At 38.3% G+C, this 20,391-nt stretch overlaps 2 protein-coding genes across 2 annotated transcripts in view; one reads left to right on the top strand and one right to left on the bottom strand.

Annotated features, from left to right (window-relative positions):
* Nucleotides 1-6,910: 6,910 nt before the first annotated feature.
* On the bottom strand, nt 6,911-11,154 carry LOC106513311 (protein FAM72A). The gene is made up of 4 exons (XM_014002074.1): nt 10,606-11,154; nt 10,288-10,365; nt 9,728-9,852; nt 6,911-9,643 (listed from the first exon to the last, which is right to left on the bottom strand). The coding sequence occupies exons 1-4, from the start codon at nt 10,755-10,757 to the stop codon at nt 9,549-9,551; spliced, it is 450 nt and encodes a 149-aa protein (XP_013857528.1). The 5' UTR covers nt 10,758-11,154; the 3' UTR covers nt 6,911-9,548.
* Nucleotides 11,155-11,779: 625 nt separating this feature from the next.
* The window catches only part of srgap2 (SLIT-ROBO Rho GTPase activating protein 2), a 77,686-nt gene continuing 69,074 nt past the window's right edge, over nt 11,780-20,391 (top strand). The window contains 2 exon segments of the mRNA XM_014002073.1: nt 11,780-11,959; nt 12,146-12,697. Of these exon segments, the coding sequence (XP_013857527.1) occupies nt 12,631-12,697 (67 nt within the window). The 5' untranslated portion in view covers nt 11,780-11,959; nt 12,146-12,630.

The raw sequence follows: 20,391 nt of genomic DNA, 5'->3' as shown, positions 1-20,391 counted from the left end.
CAACTCAAACAGATTTCCTTTTTTATAGTAACATTTTCTAATGGGATTTCTCTGCCTGTGTGATTGCAGATAAGATCCAGCAGAGAGCGCTACAGTATTTTAAAGATTTCCCACCAAACCAAAAGCTTATTGACTGCATTCAATGGACCTCCACATAATTACAGAATTTTTTTAATCTACTTTTTACTTCTTACATTATGTTTGATTTCCATCCTCCACACCAGTGTTGGCCTTATGTTAGAGGGAAGCACAAAACATGTCTTTATTGTAAAAGTAAGAATAAGGAGTCTTGTGGAACAATGTTATTCCACTATATTAATATCATGTTAAACGATTTTTAAGCTTAAAAGAAAGGAAAAAATAAGTTTAAAAATATTGCCGAAGAATTTAAATATGTGTATCTTTACGTATGACCCAATCCTCTGTGTTTGTGGATGTGGACGTTTTTTTTTTTTTTACTTAGTTTTGTTTTGTTTTGCTTCCTCCCAAGGCGTTGCATATGTGAATGAAAGCAGCTTCATCTCAGCAGTCATGTCTTAGCAGATATGATGAAATGCATCAATCACGGCTCCATCTTCTCCATGCTGCTGCAGCACAAGTGGAAGAATGTGACATGGAATCAGTGCAAAGAAAAAGGAAAGTTCAAACAAGTCATGTTGTACCCGCTGGAATTTCAACAAAATTTCCTAGGTTGATCAAGCTGAAAAAATTGGATTTGTTTTAAAATGTACTCAATAAGCTGTGTTTTAGTCAACGTTTTTATTTTATTTTATTATTTTATTTTTTTACTAAATAAAGACCTTTTCTTTGAAGGAAATCAGCCATTAAGGGACATAATCCACTTTTGGTTGCTAATGCATTTTGTTGAGAAGTTTGAGTCAAGGGTCGAGAATTTAAATTTAGTCTCTCCTGGTTCTGCAAAAATACCTTTATAATTTGTTTGGGTCTGATGGATTTTTCAACCTATTTGGTTTTCTCTATTTTCTATGACGTTTTCCGAACTATTACATTAATTATTTGCGACAGAACTGCTAAATACGGTCTGGACTTACCAACTACAATTTGGTCGTCTTCATTCTCYTGTCTAGGTCAGACTCTGGCTCCAACATGTAGGTCTGGATGGACAAATCTTCTATTGTTGACATCTTTTAGTTGAACTGTGAATAAAAAAACATTTGTGCACCCCTAGAAAACCCTCCACTCTCTCTCTCAAACCGGAGTGGACGGTCTAGAAGCCGATGGGCGCGGGCCTTGAAAAGGTACTGTACCAAAACCAACTGCTTTGAGATGCACATCAGAAAAACAGCAATAGTGGCTGGTAAAGTTAGACTAAGGAGGAATTGATACGAAATAAAATAGGTCCAGAAGGATTTAAAAGCATGCTATGTCCACTTTAGAGATGGAGTTATAGCCCTTTTGCTCTCATCTCGTGTTAAAATGTAAGCTCTCACTAAACATGTTAGTGCTCAAAGCACATGTTGGGGATGACTCTCAGTTACTATCACCCTAAAATGTATTATGCCCTACCCTATACCTGTATATACCTGGATGCTGCCCTATAGAAATACAGTGCCTTGCGAAAGTATTTGCCCCCTTGAACTTTTCAACCTTTTGCCACATTTCAAGCTTCAAATATTTTTTTTTTTCGTGTGAAGAATCAACAAGTGGGACACAATTGTGAAGTGGAACAAAATTTATTGGATATTTTAAACTTTTTAACAAAAAAAAACTGAAGAGCCATATTATTCAGCCCCTTTACTTTCAGTGCAGCAAACTGACTCCAGAAGTTCAGTGAGGATCTCTGAACGATCCAATGTTGTTCTAAATGACTGATGATGATAAATAGAATCTACCTGTGTGTGATTAAGTCTCCTTGTACATGCACCTGCTCTGTGACAGTCTCAGGGTTCTGTTTAAAGTGCAGAGAGCATCATGAAGACCAAGGAACACACCAGGCAGATACTGTTGTGGAGAAGTTTAAAGATGGATTTGGCTACAAAAAGATTTCCCAAGCTTTAAACATCTCCAGGAGCAGTGTGCAAACAATCATATTGAAATGGAAGGAGTATCAGACCCCTGCAAATCTACCAAGACCCGGCCCTCCCTCTAAATATTCATCTGGAACAAGGAGAAGACTGATCAGAGATGCAGCCAAGAGGCCCATGATCACTCTGGATGAACTGCAGAGAGCTACAGCTGAGGTGGGAGAGTCCGTCCACAGGACAACAATCAGTTGTACACTGCACAAATCTGGCTTTTATGGAAAAGCGGCAAGAAGAAAGCCACTTCTCAAAGATATCCATAAAGAGTCTAAAGTTTGCCACAAGCCACCTGGGAGACACACCAAACATGAAGAAGCTGCTCTGGTCAGATGAAAACAAAATCAAACATTTTGGCCACAATGCAAAACGATATGTTTGACGTAAAAGCAACACAGGTCATCACCCTGAACACACTGTCATACATGGTGGCAGCATCATGGTTTGAGCCTGCTTTTCTTCAGCAGGGACAGGGAAGATGGTTAAAATTGATGGAGCCAAATACAGGWCCATTCTGGAAGAAAACCTGTTGGAGTCTGTAAAAGACTTTAGACTGGGACGGAGATTTATCTTCCAACAAGACTATGATCCAAAACAAAAAGCAAAATCTACAATGGAATGGTTCACAGATAAACATATCCAGGTGTTAGAATGGCCCTGAATCCAATCGAGAATCTGTGGAAAAAGCTGAAAACTGCTGTTCACAAACGCTCTCCATCCAGCCTCACTGAGCTCCAGCTGTTTTGCAAGAAAGAATTGGCAAGAATTTCAGTCTCTTAATGTGCAAAACTGATAGAGACCCTGAGCCACTTGCAGCTGTAATCACAGCAAAAGGTGGCACTACAAAGTATTAACACAAAGGGGCCGAATAATTTTGCACGCTCGATTATTCAGTTTTTTATTTGTTAAAAAACTTTAAAATATCCTAAAAATTTTGTTCCACTTCACGACTGTGTCCCACTTGTTGTTGATTCTAAACAAAAAAAATAAAATAAAATTTTATATCTTTATCCTGAAATGTGGCAAAAGATTGAAAAGTTCAAGGGGGCCAAATACTTTGGCCAGGCACTGTTGTCACCGGTTTATACTCTAGCCTGGGCGGCTGTGGCAGAGTGATTAGGGGAGTCGTCCTGGAACCGGAAGGTTGCCGGTTTGATCCCCCGTCCAGCCATTTCAGTCGTTGTGTCCTTGGGCAAAACAATTCACCCTGATGGTGGTCAGAGGTTCCGGTGGCGCCGGTGTATGGCAGCCCCACCTCTGTCAGTGTGCTCCAGGGCAGCTGTGGCTACAGTGTAGTTTGCCATCATCAGTGTGTGAATGTGAATGTAAGAGTAAAACACTTTGGGGTCCGGAGGGACTTGGTAAAGTGCTCTATAAGTTCAATCCATTTACCATAACTTCAAATCACCTCATCAGGAAACATAAACCAACATGACTCGTTTGGGGAAAACCAAAGTAAGTAAAACTTTATTTATATTGCACATTTCAAGACAGGGATCACAAAGTGCTTCAACAAACACAAACAATAAATAAATAAATAAAATAAAGTTAGACAGAGCAGATTTAAAAAGGTAAGTTTTTAACCAAGCTTTAAAGGAGTCCACAGAGTCTGCTGATTTTAATAAATTCAGAGGAAGTGAGTTCCAGAGCCTTGGAGCCACAGACGAAAAAGCTCTGTCTGCTTTCGTCTTTAATTTTGTCCGAGGAACAATCAGCATGTCTTTATCACACGACCTCAGAGCCCTGACAGGAGTGTCAAAATGTAAAAGTGCAGAAATGTGGTGTCTGACCATGCAGAGCTCGCCAAGTCAAAACCAAAATCTTGAATTTCACTTGATAATGAACTGGGAGCAAATGAAGTTGCATTAACGTGGAGTCACATGACAAAACTTAGATCTAATCAGGAGCCTGGCAGCTGCATTCTGCACAGACTGTAACAGGTCAAGAGAGGTTTTAGTTTGGCAAGTTTATAGCAAATGGAGAGCTGATGCTATGATTTTGAAGTAGTCAAGTTGCAACAAATTTGTGCAAATCCAGGGTGAGACGTTCAGTTTTCTCCGTCTCGCCAAGTTTGTCTTTAACGTGTCCTGACAGCTGCAGCGTGCACAAACAAATCCACCTCCCAAAATCAGCAGGAAGAGAAAGTAAAGTTTCATGATGCACAGATTTCCTATCACGCTGAAATGATCAGAACAATGCAGGTAACTGAGGATCACAAAGACTTAAAAACTGATTTTCTTTCAAGAAGCTTTGTGGAAGAAATTTTACACTTTCTCAAATTTGAACAAAACGTCTGCATCGGTCTAAAACTCAGCTCCAAACATTTTAAATTATGGAGTCAACCCTGTCTGATTATTAAATATTTAATGAACAACTGGATAGATTTTACTGAACTGATCGCTACGTAAACCAGAGAAATTGCATTTCCTGCGAAAATGCTCGTGTGAATGCCTATTGCTGAAAACTTTGGCTGAAAGCTGCTTAAAGTGAGCTGAAAATGTTTAATAACAAAACTATTATTTTAAGTTAAACTTGGGAATCTGAAAAAATACAAACAAAAGGGCAGAAATTCAATAAAAAGGAGCTAAATTTTTGCTGATTCAGCAAAAACTAAAATAGATGAACATAGCAGAAAGCAACTGTAAGAAGAAGGAAATAGTAGCCAAAAYAGCTTTGGCCACAATTGTGGAATTTTTGAGGCTTCARTATGTGATAAGCTTGCTCTCAGCTACCAGTTTTCATGTCAATATCTCAAACATTGGCAGAGAAAAATGCCTTTAAAACTCTTTGGTGGCCATCTTGGATTTTTTTCATCTGCTATTTATGATAGAGCCAAGTCTCAGCTGCCAATAATTTTAGCTCAATATATCAAAAATTGGTCAAGTTCAAATAATTTAACTTTAGCTAATAACAGCTGAACATTAGCTAAGCTTGTAGCAAATAGCTGAATGTTGCAGAAAGCAACTGCAGGAAGTATAATAGACACAAAGTAGAAGAAATAATTACAAAAAATAGGAGAGAAAAAKCACAGAAGCAGAATTTTAGCTAATATAGCATCAAAAAGCTAAAATTTGCATAGAAATAAGCTAAATGTAGCACTCTCAAGTTGAAAGTAGCACCTAAATGGTGAAATGGTTGTAAAAAAAAATTCAAAACTAGCAGAAAAACAACCATAAAACTACTAAAAAGTGATCATTTTTATTAAAATAGTTGAAACAGTCGAGATTTTCAGTAAAATAGCTAAACATTAGCTGGAAATGTTTTAATTAGCATAAGGAGCACAGATTTGAAGAATTTAGCAGAAAAAATGTTGCAATAGCTACAATGCATTTAGCTTAAAAAACTAACTTTAGCTAATACCAGCTAAACATAATCTAAACATGCAGCAAATAGCTGAATATAGCAGACAGCATCTGTAGGAAGCAAAAATAGCACTTTGAATTGCAAAAAAAAAAAAAAAAAAGTAATAAGCAGAGATAAAGCAGAAAGAAGTATAGAATTTAGCTAATATAGCCACAAAAAAGCTAAAAATCACATTAAAATAAGCTAAAGGTAGCAGCCTTATGTTGAAAATAGCACCAAGAGGGTAAAATGGTTGTAGAAAATTCAAAATTAGCAGATAAAAACCCATAAAACTACTAAAAAGTGATCATTTGTGGTAAAATATCTAAAACAGCCAAAGTTTTCAACACCTAAAATGTAGCAGAAAGTTCTTTAATTAGCATAAGGAAGCATAAGAAACACAACTTTGCTGAATTTACCAGAAAGAAGCTCTAATAGCTACAAAAGTGTATTTAGTTTAAACAGATAACTTCAGCTAATAACAGCTAAAATTTTGTTAAATTTGTATCAAATAGCTGAATATAGCAGAAAGCAACTGTAAGAAGCAAATAGTACAAATTAGCAGCTAAAGTTAACATAAAAATAAGCTAAAGGTAGCAGTCAAATTGAAAGTAGCACCCAGATGGTGAAATGGTTGTGAAAAATTCAAAATTAGTAGAAAAAAAACCCATAAAACTGAAAAAAAAAAAAAAAAAAAAAGAATTTGTAGTAAAATCGCTAAAACAGCTGAAGTTTTCAGTAAAACAGCTAAAAAGTAGCTGGAAACATGTTAATTAGCATAAGGGAGCATAAGAAACCAAGTTTGCTGTATTTAGCAGAAATAAGTTCTAATAGTTACAAAAAATGTGCATTTAGCTTAAAAAAGCTAACTTTAGCTATTAACAGCTGAACATCAGCTAAAATTGCAGCAAATAGCTGAATATAGCAGAAAGCATCTGTAAGAAGCATAAATAGCACAAAATAAAAGAATTACAAAAAAGCAGAAAATAGCAGAGGAATGGCAGGAATAAGAATTTTAGCTGAAATAGCAGAAATAAACTAAAATTTGCACAAGGAAATTCAAAAGAGCATAAGCAGAACAAATTGTGTAAGGTGCTGTAAACATTTAGAAACATTTTAAAGGATTTTAAGGATGTTGAAAATAACACCATTCATTTTCAATGGCAAAAAAGTGGCTAAAAAAGGGAAATAGCTAAAAAAAAAAAGTATAAATAGCAGAAATACCAAAAGTCAGAGCCGGAATTTCCTGAATGAGCTGAACGTTTTGGTAAATGCCATAAGGCATTCACACCGATTATCTCAGACGTGCAAAATGAGAAGGGACCATGTTTTGATTAAAAGCAGGAAAAAAAAAGAACTAAATTAGCAATGTTTTTATATTTACTGTAATAGTCATTTCACATAAAGTGACTATGCTGTTTAAAGCAAGAAAAAAAGCAGAGCATGTAATGCTATCGACTTCCATCAGAATATCTTCATTTGAAGATTTCAAATCAGCAATAACAGGAAAAACAAGTGTTCAAGATTTTTTTTTGAAAAACAAAGTTTATTAACTTAACAAGCATTCAAAAAACAAATCTTTTTTTAAACTACCATAGCAGTTTCAGTGCAATTCCAAAAGATACATCATCAGCAGGGCATGTTAATCCAAGTTATTCRCATCAGAAACAAGTCATTTAAATAGTCATGATTATCACTTCACAATCATCCTAGCCAGAGGAAACTCAGATTCAATACCATCATGAGGTAAACCTGTACACATCAAACTCTTAACATACAAAAACAAAGCACTAAAAGATGAAATATTAAATAAAAAAACAGATACTGGAACAAGACAAATCAAAGATTTTGTAAACAAAGTATGTTAAAAAATAAGGTTACAGTTATTTGGTTTGTGTATTTAATAAATATCAGGCTGTTGTGATGTTTTTCATCACACAGGATTTGGTCTATAACAGACTGTCAGTTGTGAAAAAATAAAAAGTTTCCTTCTCAATATTTGTTTTCCTACAATTATAGACTGCAGCATAGATAAACACAGGGGCCAATTAACATAGCAAAATAAATATCATTTCTTTTCTGCGTTCAGGGGGAAAAACAAGTGTAACATTCAACGTTTGCTTCCTTTATGGGATTTGCCGACAGTTTCATCCACTCAGAGGTGCTTACTTTAAGACAAGATTGTCATATTTACATTGAAACAACAGCGGGGGCTCAAGAGCAGCACTGCCACAAAGTTTTAAACACTTCGAGGTTCATCCCGTCTTAACCGAGGGGAGTTTGTCAGGGAGCTGAGTAASAGCTTAACTGTGGTTCGCCTGTCAGCTCACAGCTTTACTGAGGTAAAAACAAGCTTTCAAGTCAGCTGTCCGCTCCGTCTTTACCCTCGCAACCTGTTTCCTGAAAAAATGTGAAATGTCCTATAAACCGAGCAGGGATGCACCAGGAGCAACGTTAACCGAGTGAGYTAGCTGTCCTGATCCACGCTCCTCACTAGCAGGTGGCTGGTAAAGCCATCGCTAATAAACAGCACCAGAAAAATGATCTGTGTCGAGGTATTTAAGGGAACGATGGAGCAGAAGAGGGGCACTGAGAAAACACAGATCTGAGATGAAGATTCCTGGCAAGAGAACGAAGGCCTTCATCATCATCATCGTTATCGTCGAGGTGAAAAAGGACATTGTTAAAAAGCGGCAAAGGAGTTATCGACCCGAGGAAGTCGGGCCGGTGAGCACTCCGGCAGCTTCCCGGTGAATTAGCAAGGATCCGGGCCAGGGGCCATCATCAAGCTACAGCTTTCTGAGGAGAGGGGAGCAAAAGGTGCAGACTGGACCTGGTCCAAAACTAACTGTGCTTATCAGAATCTTTCACCACGGGTCACTGATTAACACTTAACAGCTGCCTTATGGGTAAATTATTTCACTTATCATGTAATTAAATGTGACGGACATTGTTTTAAAGGTGGCATTGGAAAAAATGTATTTTAATACATTAACAAATTTAGAAGTTCTACTACTCAAACAGTATATTGGTATTTATTAATACTTGTATCAGTGCTTGATATTGTAAGTACTTGTCTTCTGAGCCCCCTGCAAAAAAAGGTGGCATTGGTGCACCCCCACAAATATAACCGTTTTTAATAAGGTGGCCAATTTATACAAAAAAATAAATAAAAACGATTCTTTGGAGTTCCTTTTTGCCACCTCAGGTGCTACAGKTACGCTGATACATAAAACCAAACAGTATTATAACACAATATGGAGGTTTATGTTCGATCAGTGATCTTTCTGTGACATCTGGACCTTTTGAAACACAGCAGCTGGTTATCACTAGTTAGTATATATATTAGTACAAAATCTGGGTGTTAAACTAGTACCACTGTCATCACAAGTGTAAAAGCAAACACAAAGAAACTGTGTTAGCGTATCCACATCTTTCACTGATAAATTGTAAAGGTACCTTGAATTAAATAYGCCCTTTAAAAAGCAAGAAATGTGTACATTAGTTAACAATTGTGCCATTACTCTAGTATGTGAGAGTTTAAAAATAAAAAAGCACTCTAGGTTTCATTCAGCACCAGGCCACGTCGCGAGTACAACTCAGAATTGGAGTTTTCTTATAACAGCATATTCAGYGTACAGATAACAAATCAAAATAAAAATAGGTGAATTGAAGCAATCTCCAAAAAAAATAATAATTTAACATAAACAGCTTGAGTAAGCACAGCATTCACAGATAAGTTCCACTGGTTTTTATAACACACTTCTCTTGAGGCGGATCGAAGATGTRAGCTAACGTTATTTTAGGAAATCTAGACGTTTGCCATCTTCAGCTAAATGTTGAAGCGAAAAGTTGAAAACTGTGTGTCTGTGCTTTAACAGYGGAAAAACAAAAGGAGAAAGGCATTGGTCTCATGTTAAAGGGTAATTCAACACGAAAAGCCACTCTTTGATAAATGATGTCRCGGCAGGTGGTGCGTGTCGTCTGCTGGAGCAAAAACACCTGCCGTGACATCWCTGTTTGGGGGCGGGGCTAACGGATCACAGCAGAGCTTATCTGCTTTATGTGATTCAGTGTTAAATTACCCTTTAACACACATTTTCCTGTCTCACCCCCACCTGGTTTGTATACTCTTCTAGYAACCACATCCTCTTGTGTTTTCTCTCTTTACCTAATACACTCTTCCTCTGAGGGGCTTTCTGATTCTTCATTCTCACTGTCCTCCAGCTCTGGAAGATCTCCCCACAGAAGCAGATTCAGACCTGCAAGCACATTTRGAAAAGTGAACACCTGCACAGAGCTCCTGTTCTATATTTAAAAAAAAGTGGGTGGGGGTGCATACTGACCTGTCGCATCCAGTCTATTGAGAGTAGATACAGCGTCACTATTGAACATCCAGAAATGGCCGTTGTTACACGAGAGCAGGCAGGGTTTACAGGGGGCTACCACATGATAGCCAACAACGTTGCCGCTGGGAGCAGGACAGAGGGAGAACAAAGAAAAAAAAAAAAAAAACACAAGTCAGCACTTTCTTTGGGGGCGTTTCTGAAAAGTGCTAACTCCACTAGAGGCTGTCTATTATCCAGCAGATGTTTATTTTTTCCACTGTGTACAACTACAACAAAAGCCTGGCAAAACAAAGCAGTGAAAGGCCCCACGGTAGAACTAAGGTCTTCTCAAAAGTTAGAAACAAATAAAAAATTATACATTAAATATAGTTATATTCAAGACAGCCAGAAAGACAAACAAGTCCTAAGCTTTTGTTTCACTTTCTGGGGAAATGTCAGGAGTATATTCAAGTTTTTTTGCCAGCATTCATGAAGGTAATTGTGATCTTTGTTCTTTTCACATAAGCAAATGTTCATCCTTGGGCAAACACTGATAGGTACAAAAAAGGTTTACACACCATTTGAGACATGCAATGTCTCTCAGTTTGCATTTACAGCTTTCAGTAGAGTAGCAGCTGGCCACAAAGTCCACMGTTCTGAAGGGAAAGTGCATTTTAAAAAAGGTATTACACATGAGAATAAAAAGGTCCTACATTACACCAGTATCATGTTTTCACATAAACTAACGAATCATGTTTTTCTACCTACAGATGAATAGTTTTGACTTCAYACAGTTTGGTAAAACAAATATCACTGAGCCTATAAACAATAACAACAACAAAAATCAGACATAAACAGCAGCCAGCAGCAGTAGGGCTAACACATTTAGCAGCTACCTGTTTGGAGGTATATCCGTGGAAAACAGCTCCACTTCGGTGTCTGCTAGCAGCACTGCTTTCATGCCTCTGGTGCAGAGCAGACTCTCACAGAAGATGCAGTTCACCTGGGTCACACACTTGTTCTTAAAATTGGCGTTAGATGTTGACATTGTTGTTGTTTTGCTAAATATAAAACAACAACAACAAAACGAACCCTCTCGGTCTTTCTGTCCAATAAGTAATAATAATAAAAAAAACTATTAACGCGTACCTATGTTGCTCAGTGTTCGTACAGTTTGACTAATGCACGGTTTTTGTTTACTCAGCTGAGGACAATGACTGCTTTAACGTCCTTGTGTTAGCTTTTTTCTACCCTCGTAGCGTCGAAACGGGAGACAATTAACGTGAACCTAACTATACAAATGCACGGAACAACCACAAGGCGATCCCTACGTTACAGTTTGTTTGCTGTATTACTGAGAAATAAACCATTTAGCTTCTCTTACGCGGCTAATTCGATTCAGGTGTAGTTAACAGCTAGCCAAATAGCTGTCAGCTTTGTTTACAACTTCCTGCTATTTAAGGACACTTCCTGAAACTTGTTTTTAAAAGACCCAATACTTGAATTTGATTGGATAGGTGCAAAGAAAGTCAACGTCATTGGTCGAAAGCTTTACAAAAGCTTCCTTCGATTGGTTAACATTTTACAATGAAACGTCTACTTTTACAATGCACGATACCTATTGGTTTTGAAAAATGTCATTGAAATTCCTTACATTGGGTTTACTCCTTATCGGTCAAGCGGTGCATGACACGGCTAGAATGACAGGTGGCAAGGGAGGAGTTTATTTCCTAAAGCGAGAAATAAAGCGTTTTGCGGGCGGTGTAACAATAAAATTAAGAGTAAGATAAAGAGTGCGGGTTTTTTTAAGGTAACGAAAAATAGACAAAATACTGTAATCAATACACAGTAAGTAAATGACCACACTCAACATATAATCGGTCCTAATGTATATATTTTGATCCTGGTATTTTAAAAAAACAGCCATGTTGTATTTGTATAAGTCACATGAACTATGTGGGGGATATAGGCGGAACATTTGACATAAAGCTTGAGATGCGTAAATTCCTCCTAGTGTGCCGGCATGTGCGCTGGCGTCTAAATGATGCAGACCCCTGTCTGTGGGAAGTTTCGTGTAGGCGTGGCTAATAAAAAAGGAAAAAGTTTGAACTTTAGTGTTCAAATATTGTTTGAATATACTTCMAAATGCGTTCTCGTTTTAAAGTTGTTATATCTGCCTTTTTTTAAAACTTGTATTTAGCTTGTTGAACAGTTATGGATAAGCAAAARTTCAAAGAACTTGTCAAAAAGGTACTAGACAATTTCTGTAATTTTATGTATAATTCCAGGCTAGCTCATTAGCTAGCTAGTAGGCTGTGTTGTTGTTTATATATTTCTRTGTGTAAATGAATGTTGTCATGTTTGTCCTGCGGATTTATAGAGTTGACCAGCAGGCATTCACTTCATCACCACTTGGTTTCCTCTCTTTCACTTCAGGAGGGGCAAGAGAGCAGCGGTGCAGTTTGGTTCAGACAGGCGGAGGGGCTCCTACGACGCAGAGCTTTTTTGAGCTAGAAAAAAAAAACGACTTTTGTCAGGACGTACTTAGAGGCTGTAAGTGTTTACATTTTTAAAAAGGGAATGATTTTTTTTCCAGCTGAACTTGTTTGCTCCAGAACCGGTTTTGAGGAAGCGTTAAAGCACGGCGGCGGCGGATCCAGCAGCAGCAGCAGCGCCAAACTCACAATGCGCCCTGAGTGAGAGAGACAATACAGATCCACGGGCACACCGAGGAGCTGCAATCTCTCTGCGCTCTCTTTTCTTTCCCCCCTCTCTTTCTAGCCTTTTTCTTTCTAAAAGCCGGTTCCTAAGTGGCATTCCTTTCATTACATCCTCGGCTGCTTTAACTGGGCAGTTTAGAGAAAACTGACTTCGCGGCGAGGGGAAAAAGAAGCGGTTTGGTCTCCCAAAAAAACTCAGCCATGACGTCTCCGGCGAAATTCCGAAAGGACAAGGAGATCGTGGCCGAATACGAAACTCAAGTTAAAGGTAAAAAAAAAAGCAAGAACTTTTCAAAATGCCTTTTTGATTGTTAAAGGACAGCACACACTCAGACATGATAGTGTTAAATCTGTGCTTCCTTACTATATCCTGTGTTTTCCTTGATCTCCCCCTCTCCGCACCCCTCACCTCTCCTACTTACCTATTTGTATTTCACTATTTGCAAAGGTAACATCGTTATTACTGTTTGTCATATTAATGATAATAATTGGATTCATGAGCAATATGATGATGTCTTCTAATGCTTGRGTATGAGGAGAGCTCATAGATGGCTGACAAAGGAGAGGGAAAAAAAACGAGCAGAAACCAGTGGTGGTGTCCAGATGTGGCCTCAGCAGACTTAAAAAAAACCAGCAGCTTATGCGAAGGTGATGTTGTGTAGCAGAACTATGAGGCTGGAGTTCCTACATGACTGARCCGAGCAGGGCGTTTTCTCTCCCTCCCCTGGCTCTCCTGCATGTGTCTGTAGCTGATCGACKGCATATWACCCATCTTTATTTTATTAAATTGYTTTAAAGGTTTGATTCATTCAGGGTCCCATCTAATGATGGACACCCCCAGGTGTCAGATCGCAGCTGACAGAAGAGAGGCATCCAGGTGTTAACTGTGGACTGTGAGTGGATGTGTCTGTCGTCAGGCAGCCACTYGGGGTCGATTTGTGAGAGTAAAAGTGAGTGCTTATCAGATCTGTGAGGTTCTGTGGTTCATACCTCAGCTGTGGGTGGAAAAGAAAGATAGAGGTGACCGGAGGGGTCGAAATGAGGGATTAGGAAGAGGGGAAGACCAGATATGATCATCCAAAAGTGAACATGGTGTTTGCTCTGCTACTGCAGTGCCAGATCGCTTGATAAGATGAGAACTTGGGTCATTACTCCCTCTTCTCGCTGTCATTTATGAAYAATTTGTCATCCGTTTTACCATCACCTCACAACGCTCCTAGAATTCTGTAGCACTGCTTTTTCATTCTGACTTTGTTTTCCAGAGCTGCAAGTAAAAAAAAAATACATCTGTTAAGCAATGACTATAAATGATTAGGTCGTTGAACTGGAATTTCAGGTGTTAAAATAAATATGAGAGATGGATTAAAAAGCTAAATACACATTGGGCCTTAAGGTGTGGAGCAACTGAAATTAAAGGCAGAGTTACTGTCTGTAGATTCGATGACAAACAGGAGTTTGACAGTGCTTCAGCAGCCCCTTTCACTTGTGGAATCCCTCAAGGATCCATTTTTGGGTCCTTTCCTTTTCACGAGGGCTGGGCAATATGCCCCCCCCCCCCCCCCCAAAAAAAAAAAATTCTCAGGTATGTTTTCATCCCAAATTCAATTTTCAATTTTATTTACCACTTAACGGAGTGTAGTGCTGGGCGGTATACCGTTTTGTATCGAATACCGGTTTTTATTTTTGTTATGGTATGAATTTTCTGAATACCGGACTTTTAAATAGCGGAATGTTTAATGGCGGCCGCCAGTGAACTGTTGTTTCCTGGGGGACATTTTTCCTTGCTGCACCACTATGTGCGTTAGCATGCTAACGTTTGGAGCAGCTAGTTGCAGCCCCGGGTGGCGATTCCGCTGCTTATATTGACTGACGTTTAAAAAAACATCCCGTTTTCACCGTCGCTGAATGTAGTAAACACCTCTTCAGTGATGTGCACGGTTAGATTTAACGCGGTTAGTTAATATGGAGACGTTATGCTGATGGAGACTTAACGTGGTTCCATTGTGAAAAGCCTGCAGGAAGTAGTTCGTACTGGAGTTAGAATTGACTGGTGTGCAAGGTGAGTCGTGCTGATAAGCTTTAATAAATAACATAAAACAATAAACCCGATCATAATCTTTTCTTAACCCTCCTCCTTCACGACTGGACCAAAATGCRTGAYTACTGTCTCCAACCACCAGTCAGAGAAGAACAGACACAGAGGAGGGAAACAGCRACACAGACAGAGGTACAGTAAAAGAAAAAAACTCAATAAGCAGGGTTTGTACATTTTATTATCAGCTGAGCTGTGATGAAAAGAAAAATATCGTCAAAAACCATGAAACCGGTGAAAATATTGAAAATACCGTGATGTAAAATTTTGATCATATCGCCCAGCTCTAACGGAGTGCCTCTGTTTCAGGTGTTGAAACAAATTTGTTGTACTCCTTCTCTTTGTAGAAAGAGCCTTCAAACAGATTTTGCAGGGAGGTGTTTGTTGCTCTAAGTCAGAGGTTGCAAAACCTAACCAGTTCCAGAAAACTGGAGGAACAGTGACTTTTTTGGGAAGTAGATCCTCTTCGCCAGCTGCCATATTGTCATGTCATGTACCAAGCATCTTGAGGGACAGGTGGGGTGACCTCTGAACTACAGAAGCCCCAAAGAGTGCACTGGTGGGAATAAAATCCAGATTTTCCCCAAACTAAATCTTTATAAATGGCAAATTCAAATTAATTGATTAAATCGATTTATCGCTCCACCCTACTTTTCACTTTATACTTACAGCCTTTAGGGTTCATTATCATTCTTTTTCATTGGTTTGCCAGGTTAATAGGTTAGACGGTGATTTTCCAATGAAAACACTGTTAAAATCTATGGGTGATAGTAAAGCCTGAAAGGATCTTGGTGTCATTTTTTGAGTGGCTTTAGATAAACAGATAAGTTCAGATGGTAAATCAAGAGATACTGTATTGCCAAAGTGAAGTCATATTTCCTGGTCAAAGACTTAAAAAAATAGATTCCTACTTTGATCACTTCTTGTTGAGACCACTGTAATGCTCTGTTTGTTGGTTTAAATCAGTTGTCCTTGTATCGTTTACTGTCTGTCTACAACACAGTAGCTCTAAAAACATGGAACATAACTCTGACATTTCTTTCCACTCTTTTTTTGTTATCATATTGATTCAAAGATTTTATTGCTTACTTTTAAGGTACATCCATACATCACCCCTCCACCTTTTTTTAGATGTTCCAAGGTCCCGATTTTAAAAATAAACACGATCAAGCTTTTGCAGTCAATCTTATGAAACAGTTTACCTTTTAGTATATTCACATTTTACTTTAGTAGATAGTATTTTTTTGAATAAGCTGTACTGACACTGTATGTCAGAATTGATTTTAACATTTTGTTGTTAGTTTTTAAGACTTGTAATGGCGTGGTTCTGTTTTACCCTTCAGTGTGTTTTATATTATCATGTTTGATGTTTGCCCTACATGCCAWACGTCATCATCTACAACACTGAATCAAACAACCAGATGCTCTGAGATATTCCAAGGTTTAAACATAACAGTTAAGCTGATTGTACCTTCTGCAGTTTTTTTATTTGTGGAATAATTTACTTCTTCATGTAGAAACTGTTCAACATTTAAAAACATTTAAGGCATTATTATACAGACTTCTTCTCACCAGTGTTTGACTCGAGTGAAGCGTTTCACCTTGACCCTGAGATCCAATAAGTGCCAAAGTTACACCCATCAAACCTTTTAGTTACAGTTATGTTTTTGTACTGAAGTCTGAATYAGAATTTTATTTTTATTTCTGTATAAAATGTAGACCACGAATCGTGTGGTCTAACCCAGAGGTTCTCAAACTGGGGTCCACGAGAGGTATCACTAAATTGTTAATCTGGTTTTTATTTTTAAAAATGCATGGAGAACAATGAACTAATAAAACAAACATAATAAACTTAATAAAAATATATATTCACATGGCATTTAAGGGTTGAATTGACAGTACATTATCTTTTAAAACAGCAGTGGGGTTATGAGGGGGTCCCTGGAATTTTTTTTTGCCCTTGTAAGGGGTCCCCAGACCCAAATAGCTTGAGAACCCCTGGTCTAACCTGTCTGTTGAAAACAYAACCAGTTCAATCAACATGACTCAACTCTGCTCACCGTTACCTGCTTCCTCTTTTGGTTTCCGCCACAGTAACATTAGTTTGGTTGTCCTAACCTCCCTTCAAATGGCTGTTTATGCTTGGCAGCCTGCGTAAAGTCTTCTTTTCTGTTTGTATCGGCGCAGCATTGTGAAGGCTGTCTGCCACATATGTCGGAGTGCGGACTTAATGACTGTCCATCGACTCTCTGCATTGATTTCTCCTGTCTGTTACTTAGCTGCTCCCCGGTGAGCAGAGTGTTCTGCTGCCTCTCCTTTCCCGACAGCAGCCGCTCATTTTTCCACATATCATTTTTGTTTTTCAAATTAAAAGACGTGCATGCCCATGCTTAGTTTATGTGTTGATTCCCTCTGAATAGAGACGACTGTAGATGGATTTTACAGCCTGTTCTCCCTTGAAGTCACAGTTTGTCATCACCCTGTGAACTGCTGGCATTGGGGGGTAACAAACAGCCAAATGTCACACCCCTGTCTTTTTCCATTTTTTAAAATAAATCCCCTCCACGCTTTCAGCCCAGCCATCTGACTGGGACTGATATATACCTGCATGTCTAAATAGACAGCAAGGAGAGATTTTGCATGCTGCAGCATCACACTGCAGCATCATGGGAGAAATAAATGGAAATCCTCCCATGGATAACAGGCATAGAGCTCTGCAGCAGGAAGAGCAGCTGCACAAACATCACATATTCACACATAAGCTTGACGGGGTAAATTAAGCACCTGCTGTAGATGGTCATCCTGGTTGTTTAAGCTCCTTTCCCTGTAAATTAAATGGTGTGGTTGGGAGTTTGTTAGATACAACATTTTTGCAGTCCTGACAGTCTTTTTGTTGCTGTCACAACACGTGCTCTTGTGCAACATTCACCAGTAAGAGCTTGAAATAACTGAAGGGTTTTGGTAAGACATTCATCTTACCGTTAGTTTTTTTTCTTTCCCCCAAACTTAAACAATCAAGTTGATTTTCACGTTATACCTAACCTGACGAAGCAAGACATTTTCTTCTCTGTCCTTCTGACAACATCCTGTGTTTTTAAGAAGAAAAAACAAAAGTACAAAGCTGTGGTGTATCAAGATATGAGTGGATTCTGTCTCCTCRCAGACCAGCTGAAGAATGTCACTTTTTTTTTTGGTGTGCATTGATGTTTGAGTACCACCATCCCATTTCTGAGTCTGCAGCAGTTCACACAGGCAGAGTGCTGATATAGGGTTCTGTCTGAAGTAAGGAATGTTCCTACTTGCTCAGGAAGAGGGTGTGTTGAGAGTATGTGTATCTGCTTGTAGAGACACACAGAAAGGTAGAAAAAAATAAAATACTGGAAAAGGAGGAGACGAGGCAAGAGGGAAAGAGAATGCATGTTGCATTTTAAAACCAGACAACACAGATATTTACAGTAAGTGGTCATAAAGCCACAAAGATAGTTATCAAGAGTTCAGATCTTTTAGACTAAGGTTCTGTGGAAAGCTTACAGATGGTTAATATTTTTGGTGCTCTATAAATGACCCCACTTCCAACTGGAGAGTCTCGGTGGGATAACTGTATATGTAAGTCTAAATTGATGGTGGTGCAGCYCCCAATTTACACTGAATGTGGTCCTGCAGTGCTCCAGTCTGCTTAGTAAATACGTACCCGTTATGATCAGTGAGAGTATTTACACTACATCCGCAGGACGGAGTGCGCACGCCGATCCGCCAAAATTGGATTCAGTCATATTTTTGGCAGAGCAAGTGTGGAGTCGATCTACACCACACAAACTGGACAAGGAACGAGCGCAACATCTGTATTTTCAAAATAGTTGACCAAAGACAGGCTACATTTAGCAAAATCCTAGCTATATTTGTTTTTTTTTTTATTTAAGAAGGGACAGTGCATATTACAGAAAACGTCAGAATTAGCCATGGAGGCTAGTTTTCATCTGTAGTCCCTCAAGGTCCTATGGATTTAAAAACAATACATAGAAAATAACTACAAATCCTAAAAATATGACAAAAAGCATGATTAAAATAATAAAAAGCCATTTAGCACAACAACAATTCAAGGCAATACATTAAAAATACAAAATGGATTAAAGAATCCCAATATCTTTAGTACTGAGATGCATCAGGACAGTATCTTTAGTTATATGAGTATTAGGGGTGCACCGATTTCCATACGTTTCGGAGATCGGCTTTTCCTTAGAAAAGATCGGTGGAGAAGATTGGCTTTTCTACCTCCACAAAATCTGAAAATCAGCGACTATCCTCTTTTGCTTTGCTGTGAGAACTACCTAATGTCCAGTTAAAACAAGTTTGTACTGTTTCAAGGGTATTGTTTCAAGTATTTCAGTAAAATAACATTTGAACTTTGACGTTGTATTGTGACTTTATAACATCTGACAGTGTCAGCTATGTAAAAAATCAGTATTGGCATCGGCAGGTCAGGCTTTTTAGAGATCTGAGATCTGCCAGAAAACCATCAGTGCACCCCTAATGACTGTTGTTTCCAGTCTGTTTTCCACAGAATGAAATATTTTGGTCTGACTTCCCCATTTATCACTGCATTTATTGCACAATCTCTCATTTCCTGCTGATGCTTCTCAGAGCACCTCTGCGCTTTACACCAGAGTGGAGCCGCAGGCAGTGTAAATTGGAGTGGAAAGGTAAAGGTGTTTAAAACTGTTTGCATGAACTGATTTAAATCATTTGAGATTGAAAATGTTTTAAGACAACAATTCTTGTCGGCCTTGGCCTTGTGCTAAATCACTTTTATCTAGCCTATTCAGCCAAAATTAAACCATTATTTCTCCAAACTCAGGTTGCTCAAAGAGCTATCTACAACAGGTAAGATATTTCTTGTTCATAACCTTTCAACAGAACCCCACTTGAAAACATGTTTAATTTTACAATTTTTTCTTCCTATTCCAGATCAGCCCWTTACCACACAAAGAATTACAAACCAACAAACTAAAAGACAATTCTATGCAATTTTAAAGTATGAACTCCATTTTTATCTTTAAAGAAGAAAAAAGTTATCAAACAAGAAAATCAGAGCTGATTATGATCACTATATGTGCATTTTTCCAAACAAATACTACAAAACATGCACGTGTTTTTTGAACTTTTGAAAGTTCAGTATCCAACGATCTGAAATCTTCTGCTAGTGATTCTTGTGCATCATATCTGTGAAAATCTTAAACGCAGACTCTGTATGTAGATTTGTTTTAGTTTTTTTTTTTTTTTAAGTTAGGTACTTCGGCTCTGTTTTAGTGTTTTGGTAATGTTTGGCACAACTGGTAAAGTTAAGGTGTCGGTCTTGGTTGTTATTGAAAGCATCAGTTGTGATATTTTGGAGATGTGACTGAGGGGAGAAAAACTACCAACTTCTCTAATGTTAGGTTAAAAACATTTATGTAAATAATAAATAAGACTGTCATCCAGCTGCATGCATGAGCATTATGTCTGAACACTAGCTTTTGTTTTTTTAACACCGCCCCACTAACAAGCTCATTCAGCTGATTTACGCAGATATGATGTAGATTTGTCTCCCTGATGAGGGATTAGTGCTTGTGGCAGGAAAGTGAAACTGTGTGTCTGCCTACGTGTACATAACTAAGCTTCGTGTTTACAAGGCGGCTGGAGAAACGGATGATTTAGAATAAAAAGCTACTTTCACCTCCCAACAAAAGGAGAAAGTGGTGACGTGATGCAGGATTGTGGGTCTGGCCAGTTTATTGAAAAAGTATTGTCACTGCAAGATCAGTGTGCATGAAATCAGTTTTGCAAAAAGAAAAAAAAAAAAAAAAAAAAAAAAACACAAGTCAGCACTTTCT

The sequence above is a fragment of the Austrofundulus limnaeus genome, unplaced genomic scaffold (assembly GCF_001266775.1).
Source record: "Austrofundulus limnaeus strain Quisiro unplaced genomic scaffold, Austrofundulus_limnaeus-1.0 Scaffold11, whole genome shotgun sequence".
NCBI lineage: Eukaryota > Metazoa > Chordata > Actinopteri > Cyprinodontiformes > Rivulidae > Austrofundulus > Austrofundulus limnaeus.
Note: the sequence above shows the minus strand (reverse complement) of the source record. Positions and strands in the feature narration are given on the sequence as shown.